Source organism: Gasterosteus aculeatus, chromosome 2 (genome assembly GCF_964276395.1).
Source record: "Gasterosteus aculeatus chromosome 2, fGasAcu3.hap1.1, whole genome shotgun sequence".
Lineage (NCBI taxonomy): Eukaryota > Metazoa > Chordata > Actinopteri > Perciformes > Gasterosteidae > Gasterosteus > Gasterosteus aculeatus.
In genome coordinates, this window is record NC_135689.1 from 16,435,705 (window position 1) to 16,451,826 (window position 16,122).

At 43.0% G+C, this 16,122-nt stretch overlaps 2 protein-coding genes and 2 long non-coding RNA genes across 4 annotated transcripts; all 4 read left to right on the forward strand.

Annotated features, from left to right (window-relative positions):
* The first annotated feature begins 2,597 nt into the window (after positions 1-2,597).
* On the forward strand, positions 2,598-5,763 carry LOC144384845 (uncharacterized). Its single transcript, XM_078084755.1, has 2 exons — positions 2,598-2,836; positions 3,416-5,763. The coding sequence occupies exon 2, from the start codon at positions 4,198-4,200 to the stop codon at positions 5,083-5,085; it is 888 nt and encodes a 295-aa protein (XP_077940881.1). The 5' UTR covers positions 2,598-2,836; positions 3,416-4,197; the 3' UTR covers positions 5,086-5,763.
* Positions 5,764-6,659: 896 nt separating this feature from the next.
* LOC144384930 (uncharacterized) lies at positions 6,660-8,096 on the forward strand. The gene is made up of 3 exons (XR_013451451.1): positions 6,660-6,791; positions 7,109-7,285; positions 7,568-8,096. It is a non-coding gene; the product is annotated as an uncharacterized LOC144384930 (long non-coding RNA).
* Positions 8,097-10,313: 2,217 nt separating this feature from the next.
* Positions 10,314-13,786, forward strand: LOC144384889 (uncharacterized). Its single transcript, XM_078084757.1, has 2 exons — positions 10,314-10,859; positions 11,439-13,786. Exon 2 carries the CDS (start codon positions 12,221-12,223, stop codon positions 13,106-13,108), a length of 888 nt encoding a protein of 295 aa, XP_077940883.1. The 5' UTR covers positions 10,314-10,859; positions 11,439-12,220; the 3' UTR covers positions 13,109-13,786.
* A 742-nt stretch (positions 13,787-14,528) lies between these two features.
* LOC144383402 (uncharacterized) lies at positions 14,529-15,635 on the forward strand. Its single transcript, XR_013450750.1, has 3 exons — positions 14,529-14,814; positions 15,132-15,308; positions 15,591-15,635. It is a non-coding gene; the product is annotated as an uncharacterized LOC144383402 (long non-coding RNA).
* The last annotated feature ends 487 nt before the right edge of the window (positions 15,636-16,122 follow it).

A 16,122-nucleotide genomic window follows, 5' to 3' on the forward strand; every position in this document is an offset into this window, starting at 1 on the left:
TCTCTAATGGAACATCTTCAATTTTCAGTATCATGGAATGTATTCAAATAAAGTATTTGGTTTCTTTAAGCATTACCAATTTCCGTGATGTCAATAATACAGCTATACCCCTGTTTGGTTACCAAATCACACAACTGACCAAATCCTAACACTGATCTTTAAAAACAAATCTTGAGTCTTCTGTCTGATCTGTTCTGTGCAAATGGCAGATTATGTAAACAGTCACAGAATGGCATATTACTAACCAAATAATTAGCTCATAGCATCAAGTAAAAACATCTCAGCCTACAGCATGAGAATATGAGGCTCAGCTGGGTGATTAAGTTCATTGCCATTTTTGTAATATCAACTCAACAGTATCTACTCAAATTCACGTTTACAGTCTTTGATTACCCTGTTATCACGAAGGACACCTTTTATAATGAGGAAGCAAAAAGAACTGCAGTAGCAATAAAAAAAAGTCTAGAGAGCCTAAGAACAGAGTCCAGTAAATACAAATGTTGTCTGTCTATTTTTTTATCTAAGTCTCACAATACCAATTTAAACCAAAGAGGTGTTTGAAATATGAGTGTGATGCTGAAGGCTTGCCCTACTTCATTAGGTAATTTGGAAACAGATGTAATAATTGAACTAGCATTGGCACTGTCTTTTCCCCAAAATATTTAAAATAAAATAATAATATATTTGTTTTGATTAAACATAAGCTGTTATGGGTAGCAGGAATCAATATCAAAATGAAATAAATAAATACATTTGATATTATATTCAATAAAACTTTAATTTCAGACTGAAGGTCCAGATAGTAAAAACAGTAAAAAAAAAAAAAAAGATAAAGAAGAAGAAGATATCGATTTTCATGCAATAAATTACCAATAAAAACGTTAAAATGATAACTGGTGTACGGGAGAACGGGCCATGACATGCATTTACATAGTTATCATTGCAGAACCTAAGCAGACTTTATATTATTTACTCTTTTATACTCAGTGCTGTAGTGGTAAAATTAGAGGTGGGTAAACTCTGAATTTTTTTTGATCATACAGACCTCGACGCAATGCGAAGCAACGCAACACAAAGCGTCGCGACTCTGTAAGGATGTTTTTTTCACATTGAGAACTGACTTGTTTTCTAATCTACGCGTCACCAGGCGTTTTTCTTGTCCTTTTACCGTGCACAACCGGCGAACACAGAGCGGGCGACCCGACGGTCCTCACCTCTTTCTCCGCCTCCCACCTCTTTGGTCACTTAATTGTGATCTTTTCAATATTTCAACCAGATTGTTAGTATTTTACACATTTTTACATTTTAAACACTATTGCCAAACCACTTATATATATTAATGATCAATGCTCTTTGGTCCTTATTATTGAAGATGGTTCCACAGTTATGGGAAATAGGAGATGGACTTGTAGCTCTTGGGACTTGGGATCATGCCAGTCTGCACTGATCAATGAACCCTCAGCGGTGCATTAAATGAAGACAGCAGCTAATTTCAGGTATAGATGGATGATTGCCTCTTCTGTATCTGGCTTTCAAAGCCCTCTCGCTGGACCAAGGAGGAGGGCAGCTTGACCTGGGGAGTTCACATAAGGTCTTCTACTTCAGAAGAAAAAAACAGAACATTAGAGGGAATGAGCCCATGCAAGTAAACAGCACCTAACAGGACACCCTGACCTTAGCACTGTGAACCAATGTTATTACTAAATACTTGAATGAATGGACGATATTGAGCGACAATACGAAAGAGATTTAAAAGATTGTTGCTTGCACGGTAATGTGGAAACATTTAGTATGCCTGAGAAGACCAATTGTGTATTAAGATGAAGAATAAAATTGAATCAGCCACATTCGACTCATATGAGCATCATGATAATCATTCAATAGGTCTGGAAAGTAACTTCCCCAGTTGTAAAATCGAATTGGGCGTTAGTTTGGGAGTTTTTCTGTTTATAAATTAGCTTTATCTAATCAATTGTTCCTTTATAAATTTTTGTATAATTATAGTTTTTTTTTAACTGGACAGGACAGGATACAGAACATAACCAGATTTTGTTTCTGACTAATTTTCTAAAACATATGTTGATGAGGTTTTTGTGTTCATTTTATAGAAGTTGCTAAAGAAGGTGTTTCAATGCTTCTTTTGTATCACCAAGACTGACATCTGGAGGATAAAACCATGAGCTGCAAGTGTTTCAGACTTCTTTTCTTTTTGGAATTCTGAGGAATTTGTTTTTTGGAAACACTAATGAACCCCTTGCGTGTCCTTTGCGTGCCTTTTCACACCTCCTTGCGTGCGTCGACCCATTTTTCCAAGCGACGCAAGCCTCCCGCAGCGCACCAGGTTGCGATTGGTCCGCTAACTACGTGCTTTACGGAGTCACACATTTCCGTTTTCATAGCACAATACCGCCATTATTAAAACGAAGAATGTTTACGAGAGAACGGACCAGATTGAAGAACTTTTGTCGGAGGAAATGCGTAAGTATGACCGCTTGTACAAGCCGTCATTGGGGACTATAAGGACGCGCGGATGGCCTCTGATTCATGGAGGGAGATCTCCGCAAACGTCGGTTGCCGTTCGAGAGGTGTACAAAGTTGTGGAGGTGAATTCTTTAGCTAAAATCCCTAAACCAAAACCCATTCATTCTCTATGGTAGTGCTAAACCACTACGGATGTAATATATCTTTGACCAACGGGGGCGCTGTTGTGCGGACCGAGCGTTTGCCCGGATGTAAAGCGTTTCTCCGGACATTCTCCGTCAGTCTACCCGGGAAAGAGCACCGAAGTGACGGTGCACCGTCGTCGGACCTCGCGCTATGAGGAAGTCACTAAACAGTAAGTCAATGACATATGATATGTAATAATTATTTAGATAAATATGCAGCATGTCTATAAATATAATTTATGTTGGTGTCACGCCACATGTTAGTTTATAGTTGTGTTCACGTGTGTTTGACTGCATTAATTACTAGTTGCATATCACAGATGTTACTCAAATAATAAATGAGGATCTTGTAATAGATTAAACCACCAGAATTGTTTAAAGTCAGTCAAATGTAAACACACGAATGCCTCAATGATTAGGATAATATATGATATATTTGGCATCACGACTAGTTTTAATCTTTCATTAAGGTTTATTTAGGTGCTAAGTCCCTGAGGCCCATGTACTAGGGACTGGCACAGGCATAGAAAAGGCACAATAACAGTGGGTAGACAGGTAAATAATATCAATATTTTTGACCATCATTGGTGACACAAACAGCTCATAGTCACAACTTAGATTACTTTTCATTTTTTTCAGTTTCATTAAAGAAAAGCCCTTCGCATTCAATTTTATTTTGATGACCGTATCCACTGGAGCACACATGGTGGTCTATATGACTGCTGTCACATTGATGGCTTTCCTTTCAGGGATTGCTGTGTTGCACTCAAAGTGGCAGAGTCGTCTGCAGGAGAACATCTGAAATGGGATTCTTGGAGAACAACAGATTGCCAATGTCACGTCTGGTTACCTCCGAAACACATGTGCTTCAAGATCACATTTTAATGCAAACATTAATATCAAGCTAGACTCGTTTCACTGCATGAGGCGGTTCCTCCGTGAGTGTGTGTCGGTAGCATCCCGCCCTGTACAGTTCCTTTGCTCAGTTCCTCTGGACTGGGACAAGCACAACAGCAAGACAGATCACACCCAGGCCCCAAATCCATCTCCTCAAAGTGATCCACTCGCTACCCAGTCGGAGGTTCCTCACTGGCATCATCAAGGTTGTTTTCTCCATACATTTGTTTCACTTTTCCATTTTTTTTACAAGATGTGAAAATATATTTAGGGTGTTATTGTCACGGTGTGGTTCACTTCATGTTATATTTTGTAGTTTTCTGCCACTCGTGTCCCCGGGTAACTTCACTTCCTGCCTTGTCATGTCATCCCCTGTGATCGTCTAATAGTTCCCACCTCTGTCCAATCACCTGCACCTCCCTAGTGTATTTAAGCCATGTGTGTCTGTTGTCGCTTGTCGCGTCATTGTCTTTCGCCACGCTTGTTCTTGTCTTTCGTCTTAGATGTCCGTAGTTTCTTGCCTGTGTGCTTTTGCCCCCGGTTCCTGTGTTTTTTGACCTTTTGACTATTAAAGTCTTTTGTTTCGGAGAAGTCTGCATTTGAGTCCTGCCTTCCACCCGCACCCCCTGACAGAATGACGCGACCAAAGAAGGACTCAGCAGAGTTTTTTCCCCTGGAAGACTTCAGGGGAACCCGTCTGGCAATGGGCGGTCCACGGAGTCTCCAGCGGGCTGCTCGTAATGGGGGAAAGGTCCTCCCGGGGGTTCCAGCTGGGTACCTGTACTACTCCGTCTCCCCATCTGGAGCCCTCAGTAGGCATCTGGGTCACCATCCGCCGCCCACCACATGGTCCCTAGAGGAGGAGGCCATTTCGTGGTCGTCCGGCGGCGATTCTTCCTGGGAGCGGGTGATGGACCTTGCGGTCCGGCTCCAGGCTACCTACGGTCCCCACGCTCGGCCGCCGCGCACAGTGTCCAGCGCGGGGCCGCAGCAACATCCCGACCCTGCTCGGTCGCAGCGCACAACGTCCAGCGCTGGGCCGCAGCAGATCCCCGTCCCGGCCTCCCGACCCAAGCCCATGACCCCCGAGCCGACGCTCCGATCCAGGTCCACGACCCCCGAGCCGACGCTCCGATCCAGGTCCACGACCCCCGAGCCAGAGCCACGATCCATGCCCCCGACCCCCGAGCCAGCGCCACGATCCATGCCCCCGACCCCCGAGCCAGCGCCACGATCCATTCCCCCGACCCCCGAGCCAGCGCCACGATCCATTCCCCCGACCCCCGAGCCAGCGCCACGATCCATGCCCCCGACCCGACCGGTACCGGCCCCACGATCCATGCCCCCGACCCGACCGGTACCGGCCCCACGATCCATGGCCCTGACCCGACCGGTACCGGCCCCACGATCCATGGCCCTGACCCGACCGGTACCGGCCCCACGATCCATGCCCCCGACCGGTACCGGCCCCACGATCCATGCCGCCAAGCTACGGCCCATTTTACCTGGTCGTCTTTTATAATGATTCATTTCAGGAAACATTTATTAGCCAAAATATGTCAAACATACAAGGAATTTGTCTTGGCGATTCGTCTTTAACAACCGTTGTCAAAATAGAACCACTTGCACGTTTCATGATTTGAATTGTGCGGCTTGTCAATGCAGGAAAAAGTAAGACGTCGCAGATTGGGGGTAAATTGCCATTCAAGATGTGAGATATTGAGAAATCGTTGGTAGTTCCGCAGAATGATTTTTGGACTTTCAAAATAAAAGTCGATTCATGTTATGATGTCAACTCTCTCACCCGTTATTCGCCTGTTATTACCGATGCTGTCCCTCCAAAATGTAACGCGCGGACCATTTGCAAACACTTCTATTGGAAAAGTGACGCCAGTCGTGCGTCAGATTTGTAAATAGTTATTATAGGGTGAATTTAGACAAGTTTATCACGAGGAATCCCGTTATGTCGAGCTCATGTTTACGAAATTAAATGCACACCAGTTAGCTAGCAGGCAGCCAACGTCAACAGGCCCGTCGCCAGTAGCGCATAACCTTAACTAGCCAGCTACTTCGGCGTTGCTGTTGAATGGAGCAAATCTTGGTTTGAAAGATACCCGAACAACCGCACATTCAGAGAAATGGACGATGATTTAATTACTTCTATACTTAAACCCGCTGAGCGAGTGCAGGAGTCGGTGCTAACACATTAGCTAGTGGACGTTAGCTAGGTAAAACTAGCATGGTCGACTGTTGCTAAACAACTTCTGTAGCTAATTACGCGATTTTGAAGGGAATGGTTTGCAGAGCTGGCAGAGATATTCACTAAATAACACGTGTATGCGTATGTAGCTGTACTTAAAAGCCCGAGGACTGAAAACGATGATATTAGCCGGTGAGCAGGTGAAATGGTTATATAAACCTGATGTTTGCGCAGCGGTATTATGGCACACCGGAAGTTCGATATAATATCATAAATTATAATAATATATAGCATAACATAACAATATGTTTTGTTATTAAAAATATTATGTATTTTATCAATTCTCTGATAGAAGCAAATGTATCCTTGAAAGATACTGTGTACTTTTCACCTGGTTTAAAAAATAATTTCGTGGGTTAAAAAAGAATCTCTTCATTATAACTACATTATTGAGGGTTAGTTAAATTACTCGTTGGATATTGTTGCTCCTTGTCAGCTACATGTATATAATCAAAGCCACAGAAGGGACCTCGGAACTTTCTTTACAGACTCAAAATGATCAACGAAATATTATGAACCATCTACTACCCCCTGCCGCGTAGGTAATTCATTGTGTAGAAATGCATGTGAATTTGCCAAATAGCAGCATTGCTTTTTTAAATGTATCACAGCCGATTCAGAAGCCTCATACAAAGTTATATTACATTCGACGCAATCACATCTTTGGGAGTATAGTGAAAATCTATACAACACAATGGTATTTCTGCTTTTGAATATTATCGGCACAGGATATGATAAAACCTAAGATAAACAAATCACGCGGAGCATAAAATGCCCTTTATCATTGAGAAAGAGTCATGTGAGAGAAGTTGAAGTGCAACCGTGAATTTATGAGAGGCTGACCTGTGAACACATTAACCCACGACCAAGGTTGTCATTCCAAGCAGCAGCCTCCTTCAGTAACAGTTGTGGCTTTTAAAGGGGGCAGCAGAGCTTCTCGGCAAGTCAAGTGTTTGCGACACATACAGGTGAGCACCATTTACATTTATTTGGAACTGGGGATTTCTTCTTTCAGTGACAACCATCAAATCACTGGTTTTGAGTCTTGTGGTCTGATTTAGCTGTCTACCAATTAAACGCTGTGAATACTTGTCTGACATGATTCATTTACACCTAAATTAATTAGATTAACACTTTTGTACATTTTATTTAATCAAATTATCGACGTGTGCTTATTTTTTATGTCCTTTTTACAACGGTTACCAACATTAAATTCCCTTTAATCTGAATAATCTCGAGACATAATGATACCACATTCTACTCAACATCTCCTTTGTCCCCGTAGACGAGGGGACGTTACAGTGCTTAGTGGACGGCGATTCCAGGCAGTAGAGAAACCTCAGAGGAGGGGAAAGGTTACTTCCCTCATGGAGTCAAACAGTGTCGCTAGCGTGCAATATGATCGGTGGAACGAGGACAACATCAACATGAACGTAGAGCCAACCCAGTCTCCTGCGATGAGGTGAGACAAAGAGGCAGCAACGATCCAACTTTTTCTGATGCTGCAGGAGGACATACGCAGAGACAGTGGGACTAAACTCATGTTTAAGTTTAAAAGAGTAAAAAAAGATTTATTTCAAGTCACAAAATATCACATTTGCTTTTATAGCTGGTAAACTTTTAAACATTTACAGTCGCAATGAAGGGACTATATGGTCATGAAATAATAATAAGAATTACCTCAGTTGACCTAACGCTGTCTGATTAGAGTCTCTCTCTCTCTCTCCCTCTGTTGCACTTACAGGATCTACAACAGAGTGTGTAACGGCCGCATGGGAGTCGTAGTGAAGACCGCAGGAGCTTCGGCTGCGCTGGTCTTTGTTTACATCCTGGGATACCTCACAGGATACTACGTCCACACGTGCTCAGGCTGAAGACCTGTCTGGAGAGAATAGCGCTGAAACTGTTTTGATAAACCAAAAATGTTAAACATGATGAAAAAAATCACAAAAGAGGGGCCATGTAGCACTCATCATCATCAGCATCATCATCTCTGTCTTCTTAGCCTCTTTGTCATCAGAGCACTCAGTTTGTCAGTATCTGGGTCTCCAGAGCAGAGGTCATTTCTTCACAGAGCCTTGCATCATGTCGAAGCCTGACTGCCACCACCAGCATTGGCTTAATATTTTCTCTATGGCTGGCTCACTGCTGCAGGTGTTCCAGCGGGTTGAGCGGTTGAAGTCATTTGATTATGTTGATCTCTAATGGAACATCTTCAATTTTCAGTATCATGGAATGTATTCAAATAAAGTATTTGGTTTCTTTAAGCATTACCAATTTCCGTGATGTCAATAATACAGCTATACCCCTGTTTGGTTACCAAATCACACAACTGACCAAATCCTAACACTGATCTTTAAAAACAAATCTTGAGTCTTCTGTCTGATCTGTTCTGTGCAAATGGCAGATTATGTAAACAGTCACAGAATGGCATATTACTAACCAAATAATTAGCTCATAGCATCAAGTAAAAACATCTCAGCCTACAGCATGAGAATATGAGGCTCAGCTGGGTGATTAAGTTCATTGCCATTTTTGTAATATCAACTCAACAGTATCTACTCAAATTCACGTTTACAGTCTTTGATTACCCTGTTATCACGAAGGACACCTTTTATAATGAGGAAGCAAAAAGAACTGCAGTAGCAATAAAAAAAAGTCTAGAGAGCCTAAGAAGAGAGTCCAGTAAATACAAATGTTGTCTGTCTATTTTTTTATCTAAGTCTCACAATACCAATTTAAACCAAAGAGGTGTTTGAAATATGAGTGTGATGCTGAAGGCTTGCCCTACTTCATTAGGTAATTTGGAAACAGATGTAATAATTGAACTAGCATTGGCACTGTCTTTTCCCCAAAATATTTAAAATAAAATAATAATATATTTGTTTTGATTAAACATAAGCTGTTATGGGTAGCAGGAATCAATATCAAAATGAAATAAATAAATACATTTGATATTATATTCAATAAAACTTTAATTTCAGACTGAAGGTCCAGATAGTAAAAACAGTAAAAAAAAAAAAAAAGATAAAGAAGAAGAAGATATCGATTTTCATGCAATAAATTACCAATAAAAACGTTAAAATGATAACTGGTGTACGGGAGAACGGGCCATGACATGCATTTACATAGTTATCATTGCAGAACCTAAGCAGACTTTATATTATTTACTCTTTTATACTCAGTGCTGTAGTGGTAAAATTAGAGGTGGGTAAACTCTGAATTTTTTTTGATCATACAGACCTCGACGCAATGCGAAGCAACGCAACACAAAGCGTCGCGACTCTGTAAGGATGTTTTTTTCACATTGAGAACTGACTTGTTTTCTAATCTACGCGTCACCAGGCGTTTTTCTTGTCCTTTTACCGTGCACAACCGGCGAACACAGAGCGGGCGACCCGACGGTCCTCACCTCTTTCTCCGCCTCCCACCTCTTTGGTCACTTAATTGTGATCTTTTCAATATTTCAACCAGATTGTTAGTATTTTACACATTTTTACATTTTAAACACTATTGCCAAACCACTTATATATATTAATGATCAATGCTCTTTGGTCCTTATTATTGAAGATGGTTCCACAGTTATGGGAAATAGGAGATGGACTTGTAGCTCTTGGGACTTGGGATCATGCCAGTCTGCACTGATCAATGAACCCTCAGCGGTGCATTAAATGAAGACAGCAGCTAATTTCAGGTATAGATGGATGATTGCCTCTTCTGTATCTGGCTTTCAAAGCCCTCTCGCTGGACCAAGGAGGAGGGCAGCTTGACCTGGGGAGTTCACATAAGGTCTTCTACTTCAGAAGAAAAAAACAGAACATTAGAGGGAATGAGCCCATGCAAGTAAACAGCACCTAACAGGACACCCTGACCTTAGCACTGTGAACCAATGTTATTACTAAATACTTGAATGAATGGACGATATTGAGCGACAATACGAAAGAGATTTAAAAGATTGTTGCTTGCACGGTAATGTGGAAACATTTAGTATGCCTGAGAAGACCAATTGTGTATTAAGATGAAGAATAAAATTGAATCAGCCACATTCGACTCATATGAGCATCATGATAATCATTCAATAGGTCTGGAAAGTAACTTCCCCAGTTGTAAAATCGAATTGGGCGTTAGTTTGGGAGTTTTTCTGTTTATAAATTAGCTTTATCTAATCAATTGTTCCTTTATAAATTTTTGTATAATTATAGTTTTTTTTTAACTGGACAGGACAGGATACAGAACATAACCAGATTTTGTTTCTGACTAATTTTCTAAAACATATGTTGATGAGGTTTTTGTGTTCATTTTATAGAAGTTGCTAAAAGAAGGTGTTTCAATGCTTCTTTTGTATCACCAAGACTGACATCTGGAGGATAAAACCATGAGCTGCAAGTGTTTCAGACTTCTTTTCTTTTTGGAATTCTGAGGAATTTGTTTTTTGGAAACACTAATGAACCCCTTGCGTGTCCTTTGCGTGCCTTTTCACACCTCCTTGCGTGCGTCGACCCATTTTTCCAAGCGACGCAAGCCTCCCGCAGCGCACCAGGTTGCGATTGGTCCGCTAACTACGTGCTTTACGGAGTCACACATTTCCGTTTTCATAGCACAATACCGCCATTATTAAAACGAAGAATGTTTACGAGAGAACGGACCAGATTGAAGAACTTTTGTCGGAGGAAATGCGTAAGTATGACCGCTTGTACAAGCCGTCATTGGGGACTATAAGGACGCGCGGATGGCCTCTGATTCATGGAGGGAGATCTCCGCAAACGTCGGTTTGCCGTTCGAGAGGTGTACAAAGTTGTGGAGGTGAATTCTTTAGCTAAAATCCCTAAACCAAAACCCATTCATTCTCTATGGTAGTGCTAAACCACTACGGATGTAATATATCTTTGACCAACGGGGGCGCTGTTGTGCGGACCGAGCGTTTGCCCGGATGTAAAGCGTTTCTCCGGACATTCTCCGTCAGTCTACCCGGGAAAGAGCACCGAAGTGACGGTGCACCGTCGTCGGACCTCGCGCTATGAGGAAGTCACTAAACAGTAAGTCAATGACATATGATATGTAATAATTATTTAGATAAATATGCAGCATGTCTATAAATATAATTTATGTTGGTGTCACGCCACATGTTAGTTTATAGTTGTGTTCACGTGTGTTTGACTGCATTAATTACTAGTTGCATATCACAGATGTTACTCAAATAATAAATGAGGATCTTGTAATAGATTAAACCACCAGAATTGTTTAAAGTCAGTCAAATGTAAACACACGAATGCCTCAATGATTAGGATAATATATGATATATTTGGCATCACGACTAGTTTTAATCTTTCATTAAGGTTTATTTAGGTGCTGAGTCCCTGAGGCCCATGTACTAGGGACTGGCACAGGCATAGAAAAGGCACAATAACAGTGGGTAGACAGGTAAATAATATCAATATTTTTGACCATCATTGGTGACACAAACAGCTCATAGTCACAACTTAGATTACTTTTCATTTTTTTCAGTTTCATTAAAGAAAAGCCCTTCGCATTCAATTTTATTTTGATGACCGTATCCACTGGAGCACACATGGTGGTCTATATGACTGCTGTCACATTGATGGCTTTCCTTTCAGGGATTGCTGTGTTGCACTCAAAGTGGCAGAGTCGTCTGCAGGAGAACATCTGAAATGGGATTCTTGGAGAACAACAGATTGCCAATGTCACGTCTGGTTACCTCCGAAACACATGTGCTTCAAGATCACATTTTAATGCAAACATTAATATCAAGCTAGACTCGTTTCACTGCATGAGGCGGTTCCTCCGTGAGTGTGTGTCGGTAGCATCCCGCCCTGTACAGTTCCTTTGCTCAGTTCCTCTGGACTGGGACAAGCACAACAGCAAGACAGATCACACCCAGGCCCCAAATCCATCTCCTCAAAGTGATCCACTCGCTACCCAGTCGGAGGTTCCTCACTGGCATCATCAAGGTTGTTTTCTCCATACATTTGTTTCACTTTTCCATTTTTTTTACAAGATGTGAAAATATATTTAGGGTGTTATTGTCACGGTGTGGTTCACTTCATGTTATATTTTGTAGTTTTCTGCCACTCGTGTCCCCGGGTAACTTCACTTCCTGCCTTGTCATGTCATCCCCTGTGATCGTCTAATAGTTCCCACCTCTGTCCAATCACCTGCACCTCCCTAGTGTATTTAAGCCATGTGTGTCTGTTGTCGCTTGTCGCGTCATTGTCTTTCGCCACGCTTGTTCTTGTCTTTCGTCTTAGATGTCCGTAGTTTCTTGCCTGTGTGCTTTTGCCCCCGGTTCCTGTGTTTTTTGACCTTTTGACTATTAAAGTCTTTTGTTTCGGAGAAGTCTGCATTTGAGTCCTGCCTTCCACCCGCACCCCCTGACAGAATGACGCGACCAAAGAAGGACTCAGCAGAGTTTTTTCCCCTGGAAGACTTCAGGGGAACCCGTCTGGCAATGGGCGGTCCACGGAGTCTCCAGCGGGCTGCTCGTAATGGGGGAAAGGTCCTCCCGGGGGTTCCAGCTGGGTACCTGTACTACTCCGTCTCCCCATCTGGAGCCCTCAGTAGGCATCTGGGTCACCATCCGCCGCCCACCACATGGTCCCTAGAGGAGGAGGCCATTTCGTGGTCGTCCGGCGGCGATTCTTCCTGGGAGCGGGTGATGGACCTTGCGGTCCGGCTCCAGGCTACCTACGGTCCCCACGCTCGGCCGCCGCGCACAGTGTCCAGCGCGGGGCCGCAGCAACATCCCGACCCTGCTCGGTCGCAGCGCACAACGTCCAGCGCTGGGCCGCAGCAGATCCCCGTCCCGGCCTCCCGACCCAAGCCCATGACCCCCGAGCCGACGCTCCGATCCAGGTCCACGACCCCCGAGCCGACGCTCCGATCCAGGTCCACGACCCCCGAGCCAGAGCCACGATCCATGCCCCCGACCCCCGAGCCAGCGCCACGATCCATGCCCCCGACCCCCGAGCCAGCGCCACGATCCATTCCCCCGACCCCCGAGCCAGCGCCACGATCCATTCCCCCGACCCCCGAGCCAGCGCCACGATCCATGCCCCCGACCCGACCGGTACCGGCCCCACGATCCATGCCCCCGACCCGACCGGTACCGGCCCCACGATCCATGGCCCTGACCCGACCGGTACCGGCCCCACGATCCATGGCCCTGACCCGACCGGTACCGGCCCCACGATCCATGCCCCCGACCGGTACCGGCCCCACGATCCATGCCGCCAAGCTACGGCCCATTTTACCTGGTCGTCTTTTATAATGATTCATTTCAGGAAACATTTATTAGCCAAAATATGTCAAACATACAAGGAATTTGTCTTGGCGATTCGTCTTTAACAACCGTTGTCAAAATAGAACCACTTGCACGTTTCATGATTTGAATTGTGCGGCTTGTCAATGCAGGAAAAAGTAAGACGTCGCAGATTGGGGGTAAATTGCCATTCAAGATGTGAGATATTGAGAAATCGTTGGTAGTTCCGCAGAATGATTTTTGGACTTTCAAAATAAAAGTCGATTCATGTTATGATGTCAACTCTCTCACCCGTTATTCGCCTGTTATTACCGATGCTGTCCCTCCAAAATGTAACGCGCGGACCATTTGCAAACACTTCTATTGGAAAAGTGACGCCAGTCGTGCGTCAGATTTGTAAATAGTTATTATAGGGTGAATTTAGACAAGTTTATCACGAGGAATCCCGTTATGTCGAGCTCATGTTTACGAAATTAAATGCACACCAGTTAGCTAGCAGGCAGCCAACGTCAACAGGCCCGTCGCCAGTAGCGCATAACCTTAACTAGCCAGCTACTTCGGCGTTGCTGTTGAATGGAGCAAATCTTGGTTTGAAAGATACCCGAACAACCGCACATTCAGAGAAATGGACGATGATTTAATTACTTCTATACTTAAACCCGCTGAGCGAGTGCAGGAGTCGGTGCTAACACATTAGCTAGTGGACGTTAGCTAGGTAAAACTAGCATGGTCGACTGTTGCTAAACAACTTCTGTAGCTAATTACGCGATTTTGAAGGGAATGGTTTGCAGAGCTGGCAGAGATATTCACTAAATAACACGTGTATGCGTATGTAGCTGTACTTAAAAGCCCGAGGACTGAAAACGATGATATTAGCCGGTGAGCAGGTGAAATGGTTATATAAACCTGATGTTTGCGCAGCGGTATTATGGCACACCGGAAGTTCGATATAATATCATAAATTATAATAATATATAGCATAACATAACAATATGTTTTGTTATTAAAAATATTATGTATTTTATCAATTCTCTGATAGAAGCAAATGTATCCTTGAAAGATACTGTGTACTTTTCACCTGGTTTAAAAAATAATTTCGTGGGTTAAAAAAGAATCTCTTCATTATAACTACATTATTGAGGGTTAGTTAAATTACTCGTTGGATATTGTTGCTCCTTGTCAGCTACATGTATATAATCAAAGCCACAGAAGGGACCTCGGAACTTTCTTTACAGACTCAAAATGATCAACGAAATATTATGAACCATCTACTACCCCCTGCCGCGTAGGTAATTCATTGTGTAGAAATGCATGTGAATTTGCCAAATAGCAGCATTGCTTTTTTAAATGTATCACAGCCGATTCAGAAGCCTCATACAAAGTTATATTACATTCGACGCAATCACATCTTTGGGAGTATAGTGAAAATCTATACAACACAATGGTATTTCTGCTTTTGAATATTATCGGCACAGGATATGATAAAACCTAAGATAAACAAATCACGCGGAGCATAAAATGCCCTTTATCATTGAGAAAGAGTCATGTGAGAGAAGTTGAAGTGCAACCGTGAATTTATGAGAGGCTGACCTGTGAACACATTAACCCACGACCAAGGTTGTCATTCCAAGCAGCAGCCTCCTTCAGTAACAGTTGTGGCTTTTAAAGGGGGCAGCAGAGCTTCTCGGCAAGTCAAGTGTTTGCGACACATACAGGTGAGCACCATTTACATTTATTTGGAACTGGGGATTTCTTCTTTCAGTGACAACCATCAAATCACTGGTTTTGAGTCTTGTGGTCTGATTTAGCTGTCTACCAATTAAACGCTGTGAATACTTGTCTGACATGATTCATTTACACCTAAATTAATTAGATTAACACTTTTGTACATTTTATTTAATCAAATTATCGACGTGTGCTTATTTTTTATGTCCTTTTTACAACGGTTACCAACATTAAATTCCCTTTAATCTGAATAATCTCGAGACATAATGATACCACATTCTACTCAACATCTCCTTTGTCCCCGTAGACGAGGGGACGTTACAGTGCTTAGTGGACGGCGATTCCAGGCAGTAGAGAAACCTCAGAGGAGGGGAAAGGTTACTTCCCTCATGGAGTCAAACAGTGTCGCTAGCGTGCAATATGATCGGTGGAACGAGGACAACATCAACATGAACGTAGAGCCAACCCAGTCTCCTGCGATGAGGTAAGACAAAGAGGCAGCAACGATCCAACTTTTTCTGATGCTGCAGGAGGACATACGCAGAGACAGTGGGACTAAACTCATGTTTAAGTTTAAAAGAGTAAAAAAAGATTTATTTCAAGTCACAAAATATCACATTTGCTTTTATAGCTGGTAAACTTTTAAACATTTACAGTCGCAATGAAGGGACTATATGGTCATGAAATAATAATAAGAATTACCTCAGTTGACCTAACGCTGTCTGATTAGAGTCTCTCTCTCTCTCTCCCTCTGTTGCACTTACAGGATCTACAACAGAGTGTGTAACGGCCGCATGGGAGTCGTAGTGAACACCGCAGGAGCTTCGGCTGCGCTGGTCTTTGTTTACATCCTGGGATACCTCACAGGATACTACGTCCACACGTGCTCAGGCTGAAGACCTGTCTGGAGAGAATAGCGCTGAAACTGTTTTGATAAACCAAAAATGTTAAACATGATGAAAAAAATCACAAAAGAGGGGCCATGTAGCACTCATCATCATCAGCATCATCATCTCTGTCTTCTTAGCCTCTTTGTCATCAGAGCACTCAGTTTGTCAGTATCTGGGTCTCCAGAGCAGAGGTCATTTCTTCACAGAGCCTTGCATCATGTCGAAGCCTGACTGCCACCACCAGCATTGGCTTAATATTTTCTCTATGGCTGGCTCACTGCTGCAGGTGTTCCAGCGGGTTGAGCGGTTGAAGTCATTTGATTATGTTGATCTCTAATGGAACATCTTCAATTTTCAGTATCATGGAATGTATTCAAATAAAGTATTTGGTTTCTTTAAGCATTACCA

Coding starts and splice junctions, on each gene's coding strand:
- LOC144384889 (XM_078084757.1), top strand. CDS start 12,221: ATGACGCGACCAAAGAAGGACTCAGCAGAGTTTTTTCCCCTGGAAGAC.
- LOC144384845 (XM_078084755.1), top strand. CDS start 4,198: ATGACGCGACCAAAGAAGGACTCAGCAGAGTTTTTTCCCCTGGAAGAC.